This window comes from Onychostoma macrolepis, chromosome 01, assembly GCF_012432095.1.
Source record: "Onychostoma macrolepis isolate SWU-2019 chromosome 01, ASM1243209v1, whole genome shotgun sequence".
Lineage (NCBI taxonomy): Eukaryota > Metazoa > Chordata > Actinopteri > Cypriniformes > Cyprinidae > Onychostoma > Onychostoma macrolepis.
The window spans coordinates 24697731-24719994 of NC_081155.1; the positions used below are offsets into that span (position 1 = coordinate 24697731).

Genomic DNA, 22264 nt, shown 5'->3' on the forward strand with positions numbered 1-22264 from the left:
AATACCCCATAGATTCTCTATGGGGTTTGGGTCAGGCGAGTTTGCTGGCCAATCAAGCACAGTAACACCATGGTCATTGAACCAGCTTTTGGTACCTTTGGCAGTGTGGGCAGGTGCCAAGTCCTGCTGGAAAATGAAATCAGCATCTCCATAAAGCTTGTCAACAGAAGTAAGCATGAATTGCACTAAAATTTCCTGGTAGATGGCTTCGTTGACTGTGGACTTCAGAAAACACAGTGGACCAACACCAGCAGATGACATGGCAGCCCAAATCATCACCGACTGTGGAAACTTCACACTGGACTTCAAGCAATATGGATTCTGTGCCTCTCCACTCTTCCTCCAGACTCTGGGACCTTGATTTCCAAATTAAATGCAAAATGTACTTTCATCTGAAAAGAGGACTTTGGAGCACTGAGCAACAGTCCAGTTCTTTTTCTCCACAGCCCAGGTAAGACGCTTCTGACATTGTCTCTGGTTCAGAAGTGGCTTGGTAGCCCTTTTCCTGAAGATGTCTGAGCGTGGTGACTCTTGATGCACTGACTCCAGCTTCAGTCCATTCCTTGTGAAGCTCTCCCAAGTGTTTGAATCAGCTTTGCTTGACTGTATTCTCAAGCTTGCGGTCATCCCTGTTGCTTGTACACCTTTTCCTACCCAAATTCTTCCTTCCAGTCAACTTTGCATTTAATATGCTTTGATACAGCACTCTGTAAACAGCCACACCTTTCAGTAATGACCCTCTGTGACTTACCCTCTTTGTGGAAGGTGTCAATGTTCGTCTTCTGGATCATTGCCAAGTCAGCAGTCTTCCCCATTATTGTGGTTTCAAAGAACAAGAGATACCCGGAATGTATACTGTATGGATGGTCATTAATTGAAACTCAAATGTAAATATTCTAATATTTTGATATACTGATTTTTGACTTTCATGAGTTGTAAGCTCTAATCATCAAAATTAAAACAAAAAAACTTTTGAAATGTTTTACTTTACATGTAATGAATCTAAAATATATGAAAGTTTCACTTTTTGAAATAAGTTACAAGAAAAAACTTTTTCACAACATTCTAATTCATTGAGATGCACATGTAAATTTTCATTTTTGGTTAAACTATCCCTTTAATGTAGGCATTACTTTTTCAACCGCACAGCAGGATATTTGACCCCTCAAACAAACAAAGTGATCCATGATTGGAGAACTGTAGAAAGAAAATCATTTTTGTAACTGGCTGCATGTAGATTGCAGTTGAGAGCCCTCTTTAACCCCATTTACCAGTAGAACAGTAAATGAACGGACACAAATAAAGCAATTTAGTGTCTCTAAATGACTCATGTCAAGTCAAGGTCATGTCATTGCATGTTTACATGGCTTTTCCTTTATGCCTCATAATGTTTCTCGCTACTTTTGTCAATGCTCTCAATGTGATTGTAATTTCAAGATTTAATGCCCTACACAATTACATTCTCCATCCCGTGGCACTGCTATGCCGCAGCTCAAAACAAAAACAAGCAAACAGCACATTAGCATCCGAATGTGTGCACGGCAAAGAGTTCCGCATCTCACACACAGCACAGCAGCCCAAAACAGGGTAAGCGTGACTGAACACGAGGCTTGAACCAGCCAGAGAGGCAGCGGCCAGATTCACATTAACCCTTTGCCCTCTTGTGCCCCAGCACACTGCATCCCTGAGCGACAAGCTGCCATCCACAGATCTTCAGACAGAATTTATAGGATTAACCAATCAACACAGTGAGGTCTCCTCCTCTCACAGGGACCAGGCCATCTGGAGTTATGGTGAAAACAAGGCCAGATCTCTCCAGTACATCTGGTTCATGAAGAAGGTCCACTTTGAGGGCAAATTGAGCTGCCTGTTTCAGTGTGGAGATATGATGATACCAGACTGTGCATATCTGAGATGGGAGTCAGATGACAGGACGAGGAATGTTGACTGATGTCTGCAGGTCTGTAAACAACCATGCACATTTGTTTGATCTAGTTTCTGATCTAGTTATTGCAGGGCTAGGCAAAATTCAGAATGTAAGAACAGGCTGAATCGTGGAGATGACATTGAATTAGCTGTGCGCTACCAGAAGTTTCATTTGGAATTCAGGAAATGGCATTCTGTTTATTTATTCTTTATTTATCCATCTGCAAGGCCTACAAGAAATTTTTTTTTATGTTTTTAAGTCAAAATTAACCTAAATACATTAATTTATACCAACTGTGGGTCATGTAGAAAATGCTTTTTAAGGAAAGCTGCAGTTTACCACATTCACAAACCATCATTCAAAGCTTGTCTTTAATCAATTCATTCTAATTTTATTGTCTTAAAATTGGCTTAAATTTTCATAAAGTGGTTTATCTTTGGGATATATATTTTTTTATGAATTAATATATGTATTAAGCAATAACACATTCAATTGGTCAAAATGGACAGTAAAGTCTTTAACTTTGTTACAAAAAAAAAAAATATATATATATATATATATATATATATTAGTGCTGTCAATCGATTAAAAAATGTAATCGCGTTAATCACAGTCATGGACTGTGATTAATCATGATTAATCACAATTTAAAATACTAGGATTTACCTGTAAATGTGTTGAAATAAAGAAATGCATGACAAACTAGTTTAAGGAAACAGAACCTTTCACACTTCCGCCAAATTATTCTTTTATCATTATTATTTTGTTTTTATTCAGCAATTATCAGCCTTTATACTGGCAATAAAACGTTTACCAAGCCACATCACTTCAATCCCATTATACATTTACCCAACTATTATCAAAAGTATTTCTAAATAAATATAACAAAACATTTTCTTGCGACCTTACGTGAAGTATTATGACCAAATGCATTATGAAGAAGAATTGGACCTGTTCTGCAGGTGCATTAGAGCTAATATTAGCATCATGCTGCATAAGACAATTTATGAGATTAATAGTACACTTTTACTCAGAACTCACTTCAAACCACCATTGAGTGTTTGTAATAACTTCCTTTTGCGATCACATGTGGAATTTGGTCGTTTACTGTTGTGAAAATATGCTATTTATAGCCTTTTATATCGCTGCACAAATTAGCATTTCAGATGTACACATTCATCTCAAGAAAATCACATCCAGACCATATCCTATCGTAATCGTGTGTTTATTATCTTATATAATCCATAGTGGCTGTTGTCATGTTTATTTCTGCTGTGTAAAAGCCTTAACATGTATGCTCTGCTGAAACTCACGTTGTTTGCGATGTTACAACCGCCTCTCCGTTCTTAAGTTGCCAGGGATACATTTCAAGTATAATACACATTAGTAAAAGGATCTATTTTAATTTGTATTTGTCTATATACACCTTGGGCAGCCATGGTACATTATAAAAGTAGCCCAAAAAACCGCAACCCACGGCTCTGTAATTTTTTCCTGCGACTGTATTTTCAAAATAGCCCACTTGTGCCGCTGCCCTGGCAACACTTTAAGCAGCCTCCACTGCTGAAACAGCAACGGCATTCCAACGTAATATTGCGCGTTCGCGACTTCAACTGCTACTTCGTGGCGTTCTATATTGTAAACGTCTACTAGCGGAGAACTTAATCGCGATTAATCGTTGCCCTGCACTAATATTAAGTTATTGATAATAAGAAATGTTTGTGCTGCAAACCAGCATATTAGAATGATTTCTGTAGCAACATTTTTATATATGCAGTAAATAAATGCAACCCTGGTCAGCATATATTTCTTTAAAAAACATACCAAACTTCTGAACAGTAGTGTACAATAAAAAAACCCCACCACAATTAGAGCTGAGGACAGTAGAGCTGAGTACACAATAACGTGTTTTCCTTCTCACAAATAGATGGGATGTGGATTAAAAAAATTCTTCAGAGCCCATTATAATACTGGCTTTACAGAGGAATATGACAACAATGACCTTTACAATGGAAGCCAAGCATAGATATCCAAACTTTATAAGGGCAGAACTGGGGCTGATTTCAGTCTGCATTATTTAAAGGTTCTTAAGACAAAAGCTATTGTAAAAGCTAAATCTTTACCAACAATGACTTGTTAATTTCATTTTTTTTTTTTTTTTCAACAATCATTAAAAAAAACAAAAAAAAACAGCAACCGTATTTAATGTCTGAAAGATTCATGCTACAAGGTAAAATTACAAAATGGAGGAATTTCAACAAGTGGCTCTCAAGGTAGCCTTCCTTATCAGAGCTGCCAGACCGTCTCACAGGGCCACGATGATTCAAAATGTCTGAATAATCACTACAAGAGGGCTTGCATCATCCGGAGAGGATTGTGCTCATTTATATAAATCCTAGAGGTTTGCGTTTCTAAAAGCCATTAGAGGTGTGTGTTTATGTGTCAAAAGGGAAACGTCAGTTGGGGCTTGATCTGTCTTTAATTAGGTTTTGTTTTTATTCTTTTGGTACAGGCAAATCAGCTTTCTCTCCCGCCTTGGGCATCAGTGCCATTCGAAAGAAGCTTGTTTGCTTATTGTTTGTGTTCTGAGCTGATTGTAATGGGAAGACGTTAACCAGCGCTGTATACGCTGCATGTGTCACGCTTTGAAGACTCCCCTCAGGCAGTTACCTCAATTTTTCAATTTTTATTATTTATTTATTTTTTGGATCAATAAAGTACAGAAATAAAAGGGAATTATGAGGGGGGGGGGAAGCAACAAGAAAATCAGTTCTTTTAAATATCAGGGATTGAGTACACTGTAAATTTGATGACCCACAACTCTTACCTGATTTAACCCATTACAAATATAAAATATAGTTTTGTTGGTATAAACTGATGCATTTAGGTTGATATTACATTTTAGATTTTTTAAACCTAACAGTTGTTAATTTTTTTTCCCCAGGTAATGTTTTACATAAGCATCATAAGGTAATGATTCAAATTTTATCATGAAACAGTAAAGTTATCTGACATTTTAAAAGATTTTAAATTGTTTATAGTTTATAGGTTCACAAAGGTAGTTATTATATTAGGAATAAATAAGAACTATAAGAACTATTTGGTAATTGTAATACAATTGTTGTTGTTAGTAATAGTATTTACCTTTATGGTTATATTATGGTAATTTTAATGTTAAATTATAGGGGTGGGAGAAAAACAAATCTAATGCATTGCAAGTCTGTCTTTAATTATTCTGAATCGATTCTGAAAATGTCAGAATGCACGTGAGAAACTTGTCCTTTCACCTGCCAATATTTCAGTGTTTCCTCTTACATTATGCCTTTTGGAATGCAGTGCAAGCTCATGTGCACTTTATGTTCATTTGCAGCTGTGCATTACTCTGTGTATGCAGTTCTATTAACTTGAATCTCCAAATGCTTTTACAATGCAAGATTAATGTAATGGCAGTCAGTTATGTTTTAAGGACAGAACAAAACATTTGATATGCTGAAACAGATCTGTGCATTAGTGTGAATGCAGCCTATTAAACCTGCCGCTGAAGTCATCAGTAATAATTAAACAGCAATAATGCTGAGAAAAAGAGAAAAATCCATAACTGTGTCTGTCTGGAAACTTTCAGATACTCAAAGCACTCTCAGATATTGAAAGTAATTTTTGTTTATGGCTTGTAATATGTTTCTTTGTTCCACTTATTACTTTATATTTGCTTGTATGTGAATCCGTATTTAGTTTGTTCTAATTCTTAACATACAATTGGTTTAATTTATTATTAATTTGCAATTATTTTTAAAAAGTAGCCTACTTATGTAAGCAATCTAATGAAAATGCACAAAAAACTAATTAATGAGATGAAGTAAATGTAGATCAAGAATTGTAACTCTTCCATTTGTTTAATTAATAACAGATACTGGAAGCAAATTCACTATAAATCATTAAAAATACAAGTACCAAGTGAGAAAAATAAATACTATACAGAATAAAAAGCATCGAGATGCATCGATAATCGTTTTATGATCACAGTGCTGCCTTCTGAATCATAACTCAGTCGAATTGTGAGGTGCCTAGAGATTCTCATCCCGATTCCTTACTAAATGAATAGTGAAATCAGGAGTTTAAAAACACTTGGAGCAGTATTTACACGGGAGAATCGATCATCTCTATATAAAAGCGGTAACAGAGATATGAATATTTTAAGTTGGATCTGCCCATCTTCACATGAATCAATTCAGGCTGAACTCAAATCTTTTCTTGAAGAATATGCCTAAAACACGTGTTAACGTCCATAACAATTCATGTTCTTTCTTCTATTCCCTGTTTCCCATGTCGTCTCTCCCATTCTCTGGCAGCCTCTTCTGCCCTTCCTCTCCTATTGGTGACATGCTATCTTTAATCTACTCGATAGTTTGTGATCCCTCACTCCTGTCCACTCTCTCTCAACACATTTACCTGCAGCAGTCCTCCACTGACCTCTCTTGCCATTACCTTACATCACCTCTCCTCTCCTCTCTCTGTTTTTGTGCAAAAGAAAGCAAAGTCATTAAAACTACCACGAGACCACAACAAACAACTCTGCCTTTCAGCATTTGAGGACAGCATGACATGCCCACAGACACCCAAGCACATTCTCACCATTATTACTGCGTCATTATATTGCTATTGCTTAAAATGCGACCCAAAAAAGCCCTCCATTTCTCATTCTCTGTCGCTCCTAATCTCTCTATTTCTCTTCCCACATGCAAGCATTTCAGAGGACCGAAGCCCATTTGGCCTTCCTCCCCTGGGCTGTGCCTGTCCTTGCCCTGCTGTGGAGACTCTACTCACAGAGGCCTCAGGGAAACTGTAGGAGCCTTCCAGGCCAGACAGACTGACAGAGATAGAAGTGAATAGGATAAAGGCTCCGCAGAGATTGACCCACTGCAGAGGGGTCTATTAGCGTAAGCTACTGTCTGTTAAATGACTCTGAGGGTGATTTGGGAAGGTTTTTTAGTGTCTTGCTTGACAAAAGCCAGAGTGAGATTCTGCAGTCCAGTTTTACGGTTATAGACTGTAAAATTTCAAGAAGCAGATTTCCGATGTGCATGTCTACTAGAGGTTCAGCAAGAAATCAGTTATACAGGGAACTTTAATCTGATTGGCTACATTCACATTCTCACTGTTTAGGAATTACAGCAGTATTTACTAACAGATGTGAAGCAATCAAATGGAAATGTTCATACTTACATTCACAAATAATGCCTATAACCAATGACCTACGTCAAAGATGCTAGCTTACAGATCATTAGAAAGACTTAAGAAATGCTATTTCACACACACACACACACACACTCACACACACACACACACACACACACACACACAAACAATCAAAATGCTTGGTAAATACTACTGTTCTAAAACATTTTGTTCTAAAACGTGACTACTGTTCAAAACATTTAGGGCCAGATTTACTAAACAGGGCAAATGATCGTTAGAGCGCAATTTAATAAAAGCGGTGAAGGGAGGGGAAAATTCTGTGCATGATTCACTAATGAACAGAGACGCAGCCAGATCATTTACATAACGACGAGCGCAATCTACACTCTAAAAAATGCAACAACCCTAAACAACCCAGCGCTGGGTAAAATATGGACGAACCCAACGATTGGGTTGTTTAGACCCAGCGGTTGGTTTACTGCCTAGAAGACTAGGTTAAACCTTTAACCCAACTGTTGGTTGAAAACAACCCAGCATGTGTTCTGTCCAATATTTACCCAGCACTGGGTTGTATTTAACCCAGCATTTTTTAGAGTGTACCAAGAGCAGCGCAAATTACCGTCTGATTTAACACATGCTTTTTTTGGCCGTTAAATAATGACGCAAACACCAGTAATTTGACAAGCGCAAACGTTAGTAAATCGTGTTACGTGATTCGTTTTAATATGTCTTTAGTAAATCTTTAGTAAAGATGGTTTGCACTGGTGCAAGCTGTTAGTAAATCTGGCCCATGGGATATAAATAATATTTCTGGAAAAAAAAAAAGACTTGTAATGGAACATCACAGGAATAAATTAATAGTATATATATACAAGTAGAAAAGTAAGTAGAAAACAGCTATTTTAAATTGTAATATTTCACAATATTACTGTTTTTACTGTCTTTTTGATTAAATAAATGCAGCCTTGATAAGGATAAGATACTTCTTCAAAAACACAAATTAAACAATTAAAAAAAAATGTAATTTAAATTGTGTCACCATTTACTCATCCTCATGTTGTTCAAATGTGTGTGCATTTCTTACTTCTGTGGAACATAGAAGATATTTTGAAAAGTGTTTTCAGTTTGGAAGTTAATGAGAAACGAAACAACATCCTTCAAAATAATTGTGTGTATGTGTGTGTGTGTGCATATTCAGCAGAAGAAAGAAAGCAATACAGGTTTGTAACAACAGGAGGGCAAGTAAATGTTAAATTACAGTTTTGGATGAACTATCTCTAAATGTTTCAGGGCTCTTGGTAGCCATCTCTTAAACAATACAAAAAAAAAAAAAAAAGGCTTCAGTGCTGCTGAGTGAATACAGCCATTGTGATTCTTCATTTAGTGCCACATACGTAAATACTTCATTACTTCATTCTGACAAATTGGAACTAAGTTTCCCATAATGCACCGAGATAAAGAGTAAAGTGCAGAAACAGACCCATTCTGCTGTATTATGAAGCACATCAGCAGTCTGCTCACGTTGCCGAGAGAGAGAGAGAGAGAGAGAGAGAGTGTCATGTGCCAGTGACACATCTCAGTTCATTCTAACAGCCTCCACTGGATCATTGGCAGCCCACATGTGCCCCACTGCAGATGAAGCAATTACTATGAAAGCACAAACAATCACACAGTTACATTCGACAGAAAAACACACATCCGTACACATGCATGCCCATGCAACCTATACAAAATGAATATAAATAAACACCCATGCAGTCATATTACTTCCCACATGATTGTGACACTAACAACCCTGTTATGCATACCACACTGTCACTGTATCTATCGTAAATGTGTCTACATATGTTCAGCCACAATTTTTGTTCTATAACAAGCCATTTAAAAAAAGGAGTACATGACTTTCTATAAACAGTATTTTCACACCGGAATGCTCTTCTCACCCTTGGCTAATCAGTGAGCATGTGTCTAAAAGCTGGATAAAGCCATTACAACACTAGGTCTAAAAACAGCTGAGAAGAAAATCTGTCTCGCTGGTGGCGGACTGGGCATGGGCCAACTAGACAGCAGTCTGTGCAGTGTGCACACACACACACACACACACTGCAACCAAGATACCTCAGAGGTGTTAAAATATGACTTTTGTCGTGGAGAAGAGCTCTCACTCTCTGAAGAAGGGTACAAAAGGGAAACGATCCTGCAATTTGATATGCTTGGGAACATGTTCCAATCTCACTTTACCCTCCATCTAGGACTCTTTTCACTTCCACCACACTTCAAACTGTTCTCCATAAAGACGGAGACAGCCAGACACTTTAGACTATCTCCATCACCTTCATGCTGAGCACTGTGAGGCAAAGAAGCAGAAACACGTTTAACAAAGGCCTCGCTCGCGCTGTCACTCCTGTCCTCGGTCTTGCTGCCACTTTCCTCTCTTTCCCCCAACTACTGCCTTTTTCCTGCAGTGCACACTTTTGCAGAGGCCTATACCCTTTCCTCTAACACATCTAAATATAGCCAGCCTCAAAGAGAGCTGTGGCTGATAATGAGTTGTAAGAACAGCTGAAGTGGAGGACTGTGAATAAAACTATGATCCTTTTTAATATTTACCCACCACATCCAATAGGAGAAGTAACAGGCTGAAAGACTGAGATTCATAAATGCAAGGTGAAAGAAGAGTTTATGAAATCCAGAGTGGACTTTTAGACAGCACAAATTCTGAATTCGATTAATATCAATGCAGGAACATTCCTTTCTCATATTTAAAAGTACTGAATTTGTCCTACTCGAGTTTGTGGAAGATAATCATTATGTTTTATTAGGACAATTTTGCCTGGTCATGATGCAAAGACAAATAAACTATAACTGGCTTTTAAAACAACATCAGTCATTAAATATATTATTAAATTGAAATTGTTTTAATTGTAATAAAGCTGAAAATAGATCCAATTAAAACAGATGAAATGTTGCCTTACTGTCTTAAAATAAGTTTAAGTACAAAATTTACTAGCAAAAATAAATATAAATTAAAGCTAATTAAAAAAAAAAAAATCCCTTGATAAACTGCTAATTTACTGCTTATTAATAGTAAAGTAGTTGTTAAGTTTGGGTATGGCTAGGGTTAAGGGATCTAAAATATGGCCATACAGAAAAAGCTAGAAGAAAGATAATAGTGAGAATTGGTCCTTAAAGTGTTACCAAAAAATAAATAAAATAGAAATGACAAAAGGCACATCAAATTACTAGAACGTAAACTACAACTGGAAAAAAAAAAGATCCTTCTAAATATTAATAAATACTATAATAGCATAATACCACTGAAGCATAACTCATTTGGGACTTCTTCAAACAGGAAAAAGATTCATAAGAAAATAATAAATATCGTGTTTGCATTTCATGACCATAACTGCATAGGTCTTATTTACATAACATTATATCTCTTCTTTTTATTCAACGAATAAACAAAATGAAATCTTCATTTTAAATTCTGTGACTTTTAAGCCAATGACCCTTTTATTTCTCAGCTATTCCAAGATCATGAGCCACTTTAACACATGTGTATATCTTTATTACGTGTGTAGGAGGGTGAATATAAAACAGGAGGTCAGCAAGACATTCCATAATCAAAACCATTCACCATTTAATGAAAAACCAATGACTTACCCAGCACTCCCAGTCTATAGTTCAGGGTCACCACGATTACATTTCCGTAGCTGGCCAGAATGCTGCCGTCAATCATGTTGCCTGTACCTTCCATGTAGGACCCACCATGGATGTACACCATAACAGGTCTCAGCCCATTCTCATCATGGATGTCTGCAGGAAGAAAAAAAAAAAAAACATAATTCGAACATACTGTAAACACTTTTATATTTGTAGGATGATTAAACAACCCTTTCTCACCAACTATTAGTGGCCTGACAAAAGCACTGGCGGTTTTTCTCAGTAAATGAACATCAGTAGAACACATTAGGCTTTACACTTTGACAAGCAAATCCAATAGTAAAATCCCAAATGAGAAGATCAGACAAATATCCCAAATTAAATTGCTTTTTATACCATTACTAAGGTGCATTTTCATTGAAACTAATCCTACCTCAGCGAGATTCACCTCAAGATGTGGCTCATGCACAGGGAAGTCCATAATTGCTGCAGATCAGTTGGTTATTTGTGGGTCTCTCTTGTTCTGATTAAAGCCCCTGATTAGTACATGTGTAGGAGGCTGATTATAAAACAGGAGACATGAAGCCCTAGGATGAGGAAGTCTTTGATAACATTTCACAAATTGCAGGCAGGCTTACCAGACTATAGATTTTTCACATCAGATATCTAATGGTCTTGAACATAACAACAAATGTAGATACAGATGTGTCCTTTTGTTTAGTCACAATAAAAACACACATTGAAACTTTCTAGACGAGTGCTTTTACTGCAGACGATGAACAATAATATCAACGAATGCATCTTCAGGGAAGCTGTAAAACACTAGCCTATATTTACACTTAACGGCCACTTTACTAGGTTCACCTATGCTTGTTAACGCATATATCTGTTCAGCCAATCACATGACAGCAATTCAGTGCAGATTGATCATAAACACAGCTAAAAGGCTTCCATTGGCCATCATTCACAAAGCAACATCTACCACAGTTTTGTCATAGGTAGAATGCAAAATGTTTCAATACAAGCATTTCCGTCAGATTTAATTTATGCAATATTTCACACCTTTAACCAGTTTAAACAGTTCTGCAACAGTTTAAAATCAGCTCAATTCCATGCAAAAACAGCTCAAAAATTATATTCAACATTAGAATATTTGCGGGAGCAAACCAACATTTGGTAGAAAGAAAAAGCCAAATCCCGGCCATTTTGGGCAAATTAGAAATCACAGCCAGATGCATTTTTTTAGGTCCAAAAAGAGGACATGTCCGGGAAAAAGAGGACATATGGTCACCCTACATTTAGGTACATACGTAGACATTGTCAAGACAATCTGCTGAAGTTCAAACAAAGCATCGGAATGGGGAAGAAAGGTGGTTTAAAAAAAACTTTGAACATGGCATAGTTGTTGGTAACAGATGGGCTGGTCTGAGTATTTCACAAACTGCTGATCTGCTGGGATTTTCATGCACAGCCATCTCTAGGGTTTACAGAGAATGGTTAGAAAAAGAGAAAATATCCAGTGAGCGGCAGTTCTGTGGTCGAAAATGCCTTGTTGATGCCAGATGTCAAAGGAGAATGGCCAGACAAGTTAGAGCTGATAGAAAGGCAACAGTAACTCAAATAACCACTCGTTACAACCAAGATATGCAGGGCAAGATCTCTGAAAGCACAACACATCAAACCAGCAAAAGACCACAGCGAGTGCCACTCCTGTCAGCTAAGAACAGGAAACTGAGGCTACAATTTGCACAGCATCGCCAAAATTGACAATAGAAGATGGGAAAAAGGTTGCTTGGTCCGATGGGTCCCGATTTCTTCTGTGATTTACAGATGGCAGGGTCAGAATTTGGTGTAAACAACATGAAAGCATGGATACATTCTGCCTTGTATCAATGGTTCAGGCAGCTGCTGGTGTAATGGTGTAGGGGATATTTTCTTGGCACACTTTGGGCCACTTAGTACCTGTTGAGCAATGTTTAAATGCCACGACCTACCTAAGTATTGTTGCTGACCATGTCCATCTCTTTCTGACCACTTCCAGCAGGATAACGCAGCTCAGATCATCTCAAACTGGTTTCTTGAACATGACAATGAGTTCACTAAACTCGAATAGCCTCCACAGTCACCAGATCTCCAACAGAGCACTTTTGGGATGTGGTGTAATGGGAGATTCGCATCATGGATGTGCAGCCAACAAATCTGCAGCACCTGTGTGATGCTTTCATGTCAATATGGACTAAAATCTCTAAGGAATGCTTCCAGCACCTTGTTGAATCTATGCCACAAAGAATTAAGGCAGTTCTGAATGCAAACCGATACAGGCAAGGTGTACTTAATAAAGTAGTTTGGTGAGTGTTTATATATACATTCCACAGAAGAAAGCAAGTCATACAGATTTGGAATGGCATATGGGTGATTAAATGAAATCAGAATTTTCATTTGTGGGTGAACTGTTCCTTGAAGACAGTTAACTTTTCTGAAAGTTCACAAAAACACCTATGTAACAAATACTTAAAATTGATTCAAAGACTCAACTCAACTGGTTACAGTCATGACACGTTTTTTTGTTGTTTTTTTTCAGTGTGCATCTTTAATTAAGTGTGTTTTAATGCTCTGTGGTTTGCACTGTTACTCTTATTAGGGTAATGTGTATACTAATATTTCATCAAACAGCTTCCTCAGCCTGCTCAAAACAGCTGATTGAATGAGAGCTAATGGCTTCAAAAAGGGGTTATGACATTCGGTGTGTGTGTGTCTGTTTGCATCCACCTCCGTTAACACACTCACTGCAAACAGCCTCCTCTTTGTGGGAGTGGTACATCTGCATTAGAAACGCCCTTGTTGGCTTCTCAGACTGGAGTGGAGTCCAACAGGGGTACGGCGTAAAACCCAGAGTAATTGGTATTCAGCCAAAGCCACCTCACTGTACTTTGATTATTGGTTTCTGTTGCATATGGCTTCATTAACTGCATAGAGGTGGTGCACAAACATGCAGACACATACACACACACCCAGCGTGGTCTGCTGCAGCGCTGGCACAATCCTACAGTGCCTGTGGGCAGGCGAGCAGAATTAAAGGCAAGTCTGTGTATCGTTCTCCCCCGCAAAGGAAAACAGAGAGAAGGAGAGAGAGGGAAACAGAGTGAGAGAGAAAGAGAAAGAGAGGGAGAGCTGGAAAACAACCCGTCGTGACAGGTGATTAATCTCGGTCGGGTTCTGAGTGGGCGCCAGGCAGCGCACTAATGCGAGTGCATCTATTTTGCAGCTCTTTGCTGGTGTACAACTTTCAGCGTTGCAGCGCCTTTATTGCGCTGGACCATCAGCAAGGCCAGAACCTCCTGTCTAATACTCTGCCTCTCAACCAGGCAGACTAATAGCTGCGCAAGGGCTTCTTGTTTAGTGGCGATGTTACACAAGCATTGTGTTGATGTTTTACCCTTTTATACAGGTCTAGGATTACCTATCCTGACCCATTACTACCAACGCTGGCAAAACTTTCCACCCACGTAATTGGAGAGATCTATTATAGAGAATCTTATCTGACAAACTTGACCCAGTAGAAGCAGTTTAGGTACTAATTTTGTGGGTTCCTTCCAAGAAAACAATTTAAATCCTTCATCGCCACAGCCATTGGAAGGAGAACTAACCAGAAACACATTACGAGAATGGAGTGCTGCCATGAACTTGTTTAAAGTAGATGCCGATACACATCTTAAGGCTCTTCACAGTGAAACCCATAGATCAAGGAGACACATTGGAGGGGCTGTTAGCAGAGAAGGCAGCACATATATGCACATTTTGCATCCCAGGTGTGTTGAAACTCAACTGGCATTGGAAACCTGCGAACTTGGCAAACATGTTGGCCCTTGGGATTGATGAGTTGGGGGCTGTTCACCCAGAATGAGTTCTTGCATGCAAAAACAGCTACTGCTGTCACAGAGGAATGGAACCAAACATCTCATTTTTAAAAGCTGAATGGAATTGTTCAGCTTTTGTCAAAAGAAAAGTAATTCACGGTACATTTCATCAGTTATGCACTCCATGGGGATTTAACCACTTTGAGTTACTACTGCAATACTCTACAGTTTGCGCAACACTACTTTAAACTTGCACATTTGTATGAGTTTGTTTATAAAAAGTTGTATGTTATAGGACTATATGAAAATTTACAGATATTATGGAGTTATTCGCTTTTCCTTGTTGCAAACAAACTTTATGGTTAAAGGTTTACTTAACCCTAAAATGAAAATTCAGCCATCATTTACTCATCCTTTATGTGTTCCAAACCCTTATAAACCCAAATGAAGACATTTTTCATATTCTCTCATGAGACTCCATGCATTGACAGTCCACGCAACCAAAACTTTCAAGTTTCAAAAAGTTAATAAAGACGTCCAGTAATACAAGTAATCCAAAGTGGTTGCATAGCTATTATTATCAGTAAATAAGAACAAATAATCTTTAATTTGCTTGTTAAATGAGTAAATGAGCTTCACCTTATTAGTTCATGGAACCAACAGTTTATCTTTAGTCCATTTGATGACTTAACTCTGCCATAGCAACAACCAAATTAATCACTTACATTCTATGCATCTTATCCACTTTATTTCCTTATCCATTCCTGGTAGTAGTTGTGTTAGTTACTCATTCAGTTACTCATAATCCTTCTAGAGCATGTTTACATAGAAGAACAACCCAGGCAGATGCAAGAATGTTTCCAGTGTGAACGGCCCTTTAGGCGTCCACTTTGACCCCATCCTGTCAGTGCCAAGAGTTTCACCGCTTAGATGTTATACAAGTTCCCCTTCTTGTTTAATCTGTGGAACTGTGCAGTGACAAGAAGACACAGGTAAAGAGGATGCGAGAACATGAAAGACAGAAATAAAATAAAAGGAAAAGATATAGAGAGCAAGAGTGTCAGAGAGATAGAGAGAAAAGGGAAGGGAGGAAGGAACGAAAGGAGAGAGTGAGTGGGGGTGACTCCGCAGTGCACACACCCTGGACATTCATCATTGCCAGGACAGGCCGAGGAGGATAATATATTCCCTCATGTGCTGCACAGCACTGCACACATTACTCATCTTTATACAGAGCAAGAACGAGAGAGAAAGAGCTGAATTCTTCATTAGACTCAACAGTTCTTATTAAAGAAATAGTTCACCCAAAAATTTAAATTCTGTCAGCATTTTCTCATCCTTGTGTCATGCTGAACCTGTGTGACTACTATGGAACACAGAAGGAGATATTTAGCAGAATGTACTGGCTTTTTAAGAAGTCTCTTATGCTCACCAAAGCTGCATTTATATGATCAAAAATACAGTAAAATGTGTAGTATTGTCAAAATTATTACAATTCCAAATAATACATTGTAATTGTCTATTAGAATATATTTTAAAATGTAATTTACTCCTGTGATGTGAAGATGAATTTTTAGCAGCCATTAATCCACTCTGCAGTGTTACATGAAAAAAAAATGTAACATTTTACATAAAGCCTTTATGTATAATGCATTATAAAGGGTTATTGAAGGGCATAATACATTATATATTTTTTTCTTCATAATGTGTGTTGTAATTATATCTTGTCATAAATGATTATAACCAAAGTCAAATTTAAAATGCATAATGTAACAATCAATTGATAAGTGTTATAATGTACTAACTGTGGTTACAATTGAAGAGTTTATTTGCAAAACCATATAATTTCTTTCTTTTTATTTTATTTTTTTTTTTTTGTGTGTTATCATGTTTTTATTGTGTTAATTAGCTAACTTTTTAGTCATTTTTTAACCTAATCAAAAAACCCAACAGCAGTTTGACTGAGATTAATTGGAATGCACAATGAAAAACATGATTTTTGAAAATCTGTTTTTGCAAATGAACACTTCAATTATTCATGAGACTGTACAATGCCTTATAAGGTATATTACAAGGCATAATTAATGCATTAAAACTACTGTTATAATGATTATACATAAAGGCTTTAAGTATAGTGTTACCAAAAGAAACTTTGAACTGAATACTAAACTGACCCCAAACTTACATATAAATAAGTATAAATTAATTAATATACATGTATATATACACAATGCTACACACACACACATATAAAAAAAAAATTCTACTTTTGCCATAACATTTTACATTTTTTAAAATATAAATAAATAAAATATCTTTGTGTTCCACAGAAGAAACTAAGTCATACAGGTTTTGAAAGATAAGAAAATAATGATTGAATTTTCATTTTTGAATAATCTATTCCCAGAAGTGTTAGTAGGGAAGGATGGCTGTTAATGACCATGCAGTCTGTACAATGCTGAGCTGTTCAGTCAGTCTGTTCAGCTGTAACACAGTATTGTAATGCACAGCAATACAGGGCAGGCACGCCAGCGAAAACATAACTGTAATATATCATTAAAGGCAATTGTATGCCGATTATTGGCCTCACATCAAGCTGAAGTCAACCGTGGCTTCTGGACATGCACCATATTTGATATTCATGTACTGCTACTGGGTCTCAAATGTAAGCTTTCAACATCAACCTTTAATAAAGCTGTTAAAGTAATGCCGTGGGCCCTTCATTCAGAGCCCATGTTAACCAATTAAGGCATGGTTGACAAGTGATATTCTTTCACTCGTTCATTTCCAAACTAAAGCTCTTTCTTTCTGTACAGGCTGAGTCTAAAGAGTGTCATCCTTTTAAAGGGACTTCAGATGGAAAGAACAGCTTTCTCTTTCATTTCTATGCATTTAAAGAGTCTTTCTGGGTGAGTTTTTAAAGGTGGCAGGAAATTGCGGAGGCTGGTGCATTGCTGTAGGGTGATTTTGCAGGGGAGTCTTATGGCATAGGTACAACCTCAAGGGAGCCAGGAAGAGTAATTCATCTCCACTGCAGATGTTCGCACAGACAGAGAGCATCGATCCTGCCCTTCTGAAAACACCATCTTTGTCTCTTCAGAACAAGAAGTGTTTGGTGGAGGTACTATAGGTATCAACACTGTTTCTTTTTAAGGCAGCCTGATTTCAAAATGCAGAGATTAAATAGGCATTTGTACATGTCAATATGCCATCTGGACAACTCAGTCCAAAATCCAAGACTATTCATTATATAGCTGATATTTTTATTATTAAATATTTTCCTTTAATTACCAGTTCACTGATGAGAAACATGATTCCCCGAAATGTATGCATTTTTTAGATTATACCTTGTGCCTTAAGCAATCTTTTCAATTATACACGAACCACCATACACAAATAATTGGCAAGTAGAAAACATGCGTCCAGGCTAAATAAAGACTTTGTCAATTGCTCATGGTGAACATTACAACATCGCTAAGCTATATGGCGCATGAGAAAATTATAAATAAATTCTCACTATTTAGTTGCTTATTAGCATGCATATTACTAGCATGTTGTCTGTTTATTAGTACTTATAAAGCACATATTAACGCCTTATTCTGCATGACCATATTTTAGATCCCTTAATCCTGCCCAATACCTAAACTTAACAACTACCTTACTAACTATTAATAGGCAGCACATTGGCAGTTTATTGAGGCAAAAGTCATAGTTAACAGTTAAAAGAGAGAATTGGTCCCCAAACTGCAGTCTGACCTAAACTACATTTAGAAAGCAGTTATTGGGATTGGTATGACTTTTTTTCTCTGTTTTTTGTCCGTACGATCAAAGTCAATATTCCTCAAAATATCTTATTTTATATTCTGTAGATGAAAGAAATGTTTACAATGGCATAGGGGTGAGTAAATGATGACAGAATTTGATTGTTGTGTGGGAACTACTTTTTTTTTTTTTTAAATTAACTGTTGATGTTGACAATTTTACCATTCCTCGCAAGAGGAATGCCAGCTATTTCAACAAACTTTGTGAGCAATAGTATACAGATTATTGCTCAAGCTGATCCTTGTAAAAGAGCAAAAATAAGATCTGAAAAAATGTTTCTTGTAGTATTTTCCCAGCTGGCTACAAACACGTGTTTGCTCTATTCCATACAGATACAGGTATCAGAGGGCAATCAGAAAGTACAACATGTCTGGATAGCAGCAATCAATGATCGCACACATCACTCAGAGATCATGACAGCTGACTCCTCGGCAGCCACAAACCACAGTCAGATCCACTACAGCAATTTATCAGACGTGTCAAGAGACACCACTACATCCTGTGCCCAATACAGATCAATTCAATTATCATATGCTTAACTGACCTGCCTCTGTGTTTCTTTGAGACGTATAGCCTACGCAGTGCTCGAATGGAGGGGGTATGCGGGGGGATGGAATCCCCCTTGTTGAAGAAAATTGTAAAAATAAAAAATAAAAAAGACTAAAAGCATCCCCTCTGTAAAATCACTAATCACCATACATCCCCTTTAGATGGATAATGTTGTTTTGGTAACTCTTTAGTTGCTTATCAGCATGGCTATTATTAACACATTGCCTATTTATTATAGCTTATAAAGCACATATTCTGCATGACTATATTCTACCCTAATCCTACCCAATACATAAACTAAACAACTACCTTACTAACTATCAGTAAGCAGAAAATTAGGACTTCATTGAGGCAAAAGTTGTAGTTAATGGTTTGTTAATTGTGAGAATTGGACCTTAAAACAAAGTGTGACCGTTGTTGTTGTTTTTTATATTCAACTTTTAATGGAAATTAAATATTACAGTTATCTACGTATGGTAATTTATCAACTAAATAATGGCAACTGGCCAATTAGAACACAATATGAGCTGCACAACACAAGCTCAAGTTTGTGATTTTTTTCAAGCAAAATGGTACAAGTGCAACATTTGACTTTCTTTAAAAAGAAGACAACAGAAGGTATGATGTTTTCTTGATTCCAGTTTAAAGACATTCCATTACATAACATTATTGTCCTGTATTTTTTATGTATTTATTTATTTATTTTTTACAATTTGATGACTGCGTATATGACATACATCCAAGATTACCCTTTCTTGGCACCTTATAATACGTTGTGCCTAACAAAATATTATTTGTCCAAGTATAATGGAATGCAAAAGAGCAAGCCATTAATATTACAGCGAGAAGAGTTTCTTCAACACAGCATCTGACAGGAGTTACAAATGAACAGATTTCCACTGTCAAAACAACACAGGTTAGTGCTCATGCTTCACCGGGCAATGAAGGAAAAATAATGGCAAAACTGAGAAAAAAGAGGGAAACATGACTGTTTAATCTTTTCTTTGAGGAGGAGAGGAAAAAAGCATGCAGACTTTCGTCGACCATCTTTCACTTTGCAGCACTGGGAGAAGGTAATGTTTATGTGGAAACAAGTGTTATTTTATGGATGTTCTTGTATTTTCTGCAGAGGCAAACTTTAGCCTTTTCACACAGTCCTTCAGCTCTGTGCTAGGGATCTCCAAAGAGGAAAGAGGTGTCAAAAAGATGTGCTTTATGATGGTGCACTTCGATGGCCAAAAAAGGCAAGAACAAAATTAAATAAATCTAAAGAATTCATTACAGGAAAAAAATTGATTTCGCTTTCATGCAGGTTTCAGGCTGGAATTTTTTTGTTGTTGTTGTTGTTGTTAAAAAATTGAAAAAAGATGGAAAAAATACCTTTATTTTCGCCACCCTCATTATTGGTGAAATCATCGCCTTTGACTGTGTTGGCTCCTACTGTCAACAACAGGGGAAAAGTAAAGAGGATAAATGGGGGAACAGATTTTAAAACAGCAGCGTACATATTAAATGAAAATCATTTCCAAAATGATTTATTTCAAGTTTGAAGCATGTCTGCTGAAAACAACTTTTGTAACACAAAGGGGATTAGTCATTACAGCTGGGAAATATATTTCTAAATGAATAAATACATTTTGTAGATAATTACTTTTACTATTATAAAATACACATAATAATATGAATCATAATCTTCAGTAGTGTTGCATTTTGGTGTGCAAATGAGGGGGAGAATAAAGTGCCTAAAAAATAAATCAAACTTGCTTTAAGCAAATACAAAATGAGCATCAGGATTCTGGTGTTTCTGTAAATGACCTTGGCTCATTACATATGCAGCACTGTGTGTTAACATTGGCTCACACTGAGAGTTCATGCAGGTTCCAATATTTCTTCAGTTAACAGAGAATTGTGGGATGTCAAGCTGTATAAACAAAAGCAAGTAGCATGTTAATCACTAGAGTGTGAACAACACACCCACCCTGCTGGGTCATAAGCACCACACAACAGGGATTATGAGGTTGGACTGTAGAAAAAAGACATGTAATAACTTTGCCAAGAGGTGATCACGAATAGATCCTGAATACTTATACACTTCTATTGTCTTCTTTTGTTTTATTAGTTTGGGTTTATCACAATATATGATATTAATAATACAGTGCAGTAGTCTCAGCCTAAAGGCTAGACTTTTTAATATAATAAATGACTGGCATGATTGGACGTCCAATGATTAGCAACCGTGCTAGCCTGCATTTCTCTCTCCTTTCCCCTTTCCTCTATGAATGATGACCCAACAGTAAATGTTGAGTCTTAAAAAAAGAAAAAGAGAGTTGTTTTTCTGCAGAGATAGTGTTCCACCGTGTATGTACCTTTACCAAATTCTTCTTACAAATACGGTAAGAATGTATTAAGGTACACTCAAAATGTATTAAGCTGGAAGGTAATACAATATTGTTGACAAAACGAGAGAGATGTAATATTAGCATATGTCAATTCCGACATTTAGATATTTTTAGGTTATGTAGCCTAACATGGAATTAGAGTTACTGATTTTCTAAAAGATTCCGTTTATATCAAGTCAAATTATATTTTCTTGCATTATTTCTCTGCATTGTGTCATCCATTTTTCTTTCTTGTAATAAGATGTTCTGTCCCTGCTGATGAAAAGTTGCCCTATGGCGTGATACTTCCACCACCATACTTCATTTTATGTATGCTGTGCTCTGTGTGGTGTATTGTTAGGTTTGCATCACACAGATATGTTTGACTTCTAGCTAAACAGCTCTGTCCTGGACTCTAAATCTTTCCCTTCACTAATGCATCAGTGTTATGAATGTTGGCAAACTGCACAGATCCTTTTACATGGTTCTTTCTGAGTAATGACTTCTTTTGTACAACCCTCCTAAAGAGGCTTGTATTATACAAAGCTCTGCAGTGGTGCAGCTTTACAGTATGTATTTCCAGCCACAAAAGTGTATGTTGCATGGCTCCAGACTAACATATGAGAGCAGTGGGACCTGTGCCAAGTTCTATAGATGGGGGTTAGGAATGAGTTAATATAAGTAGACATACATAATTTACATAAGTAAATGTAAATTCACATTAACAACAGTAACATTTATAAAATGAGTGACAAATATATATATATATATATATATATATATATATATATATATATATATATATAATTGACAAAAATATATCTTTACTACCATGCTAAAAAGTAACAACATGCTTGTATTAGTATTGTAAA

General features: G+C 36.8%; 1 protein-coding gene across 2 annotated transcripts in view; it reads right to left on the reverse strand.

Annotated features, from left to right (window-relative positions):
- Positions 1 to 22264, reverse strand: part of nlgn4xa (neuroligin 4 X-linked a) — a 99174-nt gene that overhangs the window by 59989 nt on the left and 16921 nt on the right. Inside the window, exons 3-4 of one of the 2 annotated variants that reach the window (XM_058772279.1) lie at positions 20395 to 20454; positions 10787 to 10939 (exon numbers count right to left, since the gene is read on the reverse strand). In XM_058772279.1, the coding sequence (XP_058628262.1) occupies positions 10787 to 10939; positions 20395 to 20454 (213 nt within the window). The remainder of the gene's footprint in view (positions 1 to 10786; positions 10940 to 20394; positions 20455 to 22264) is intronic. The other variant, XM_058772283.1, reaches the window with a different exon arrangement.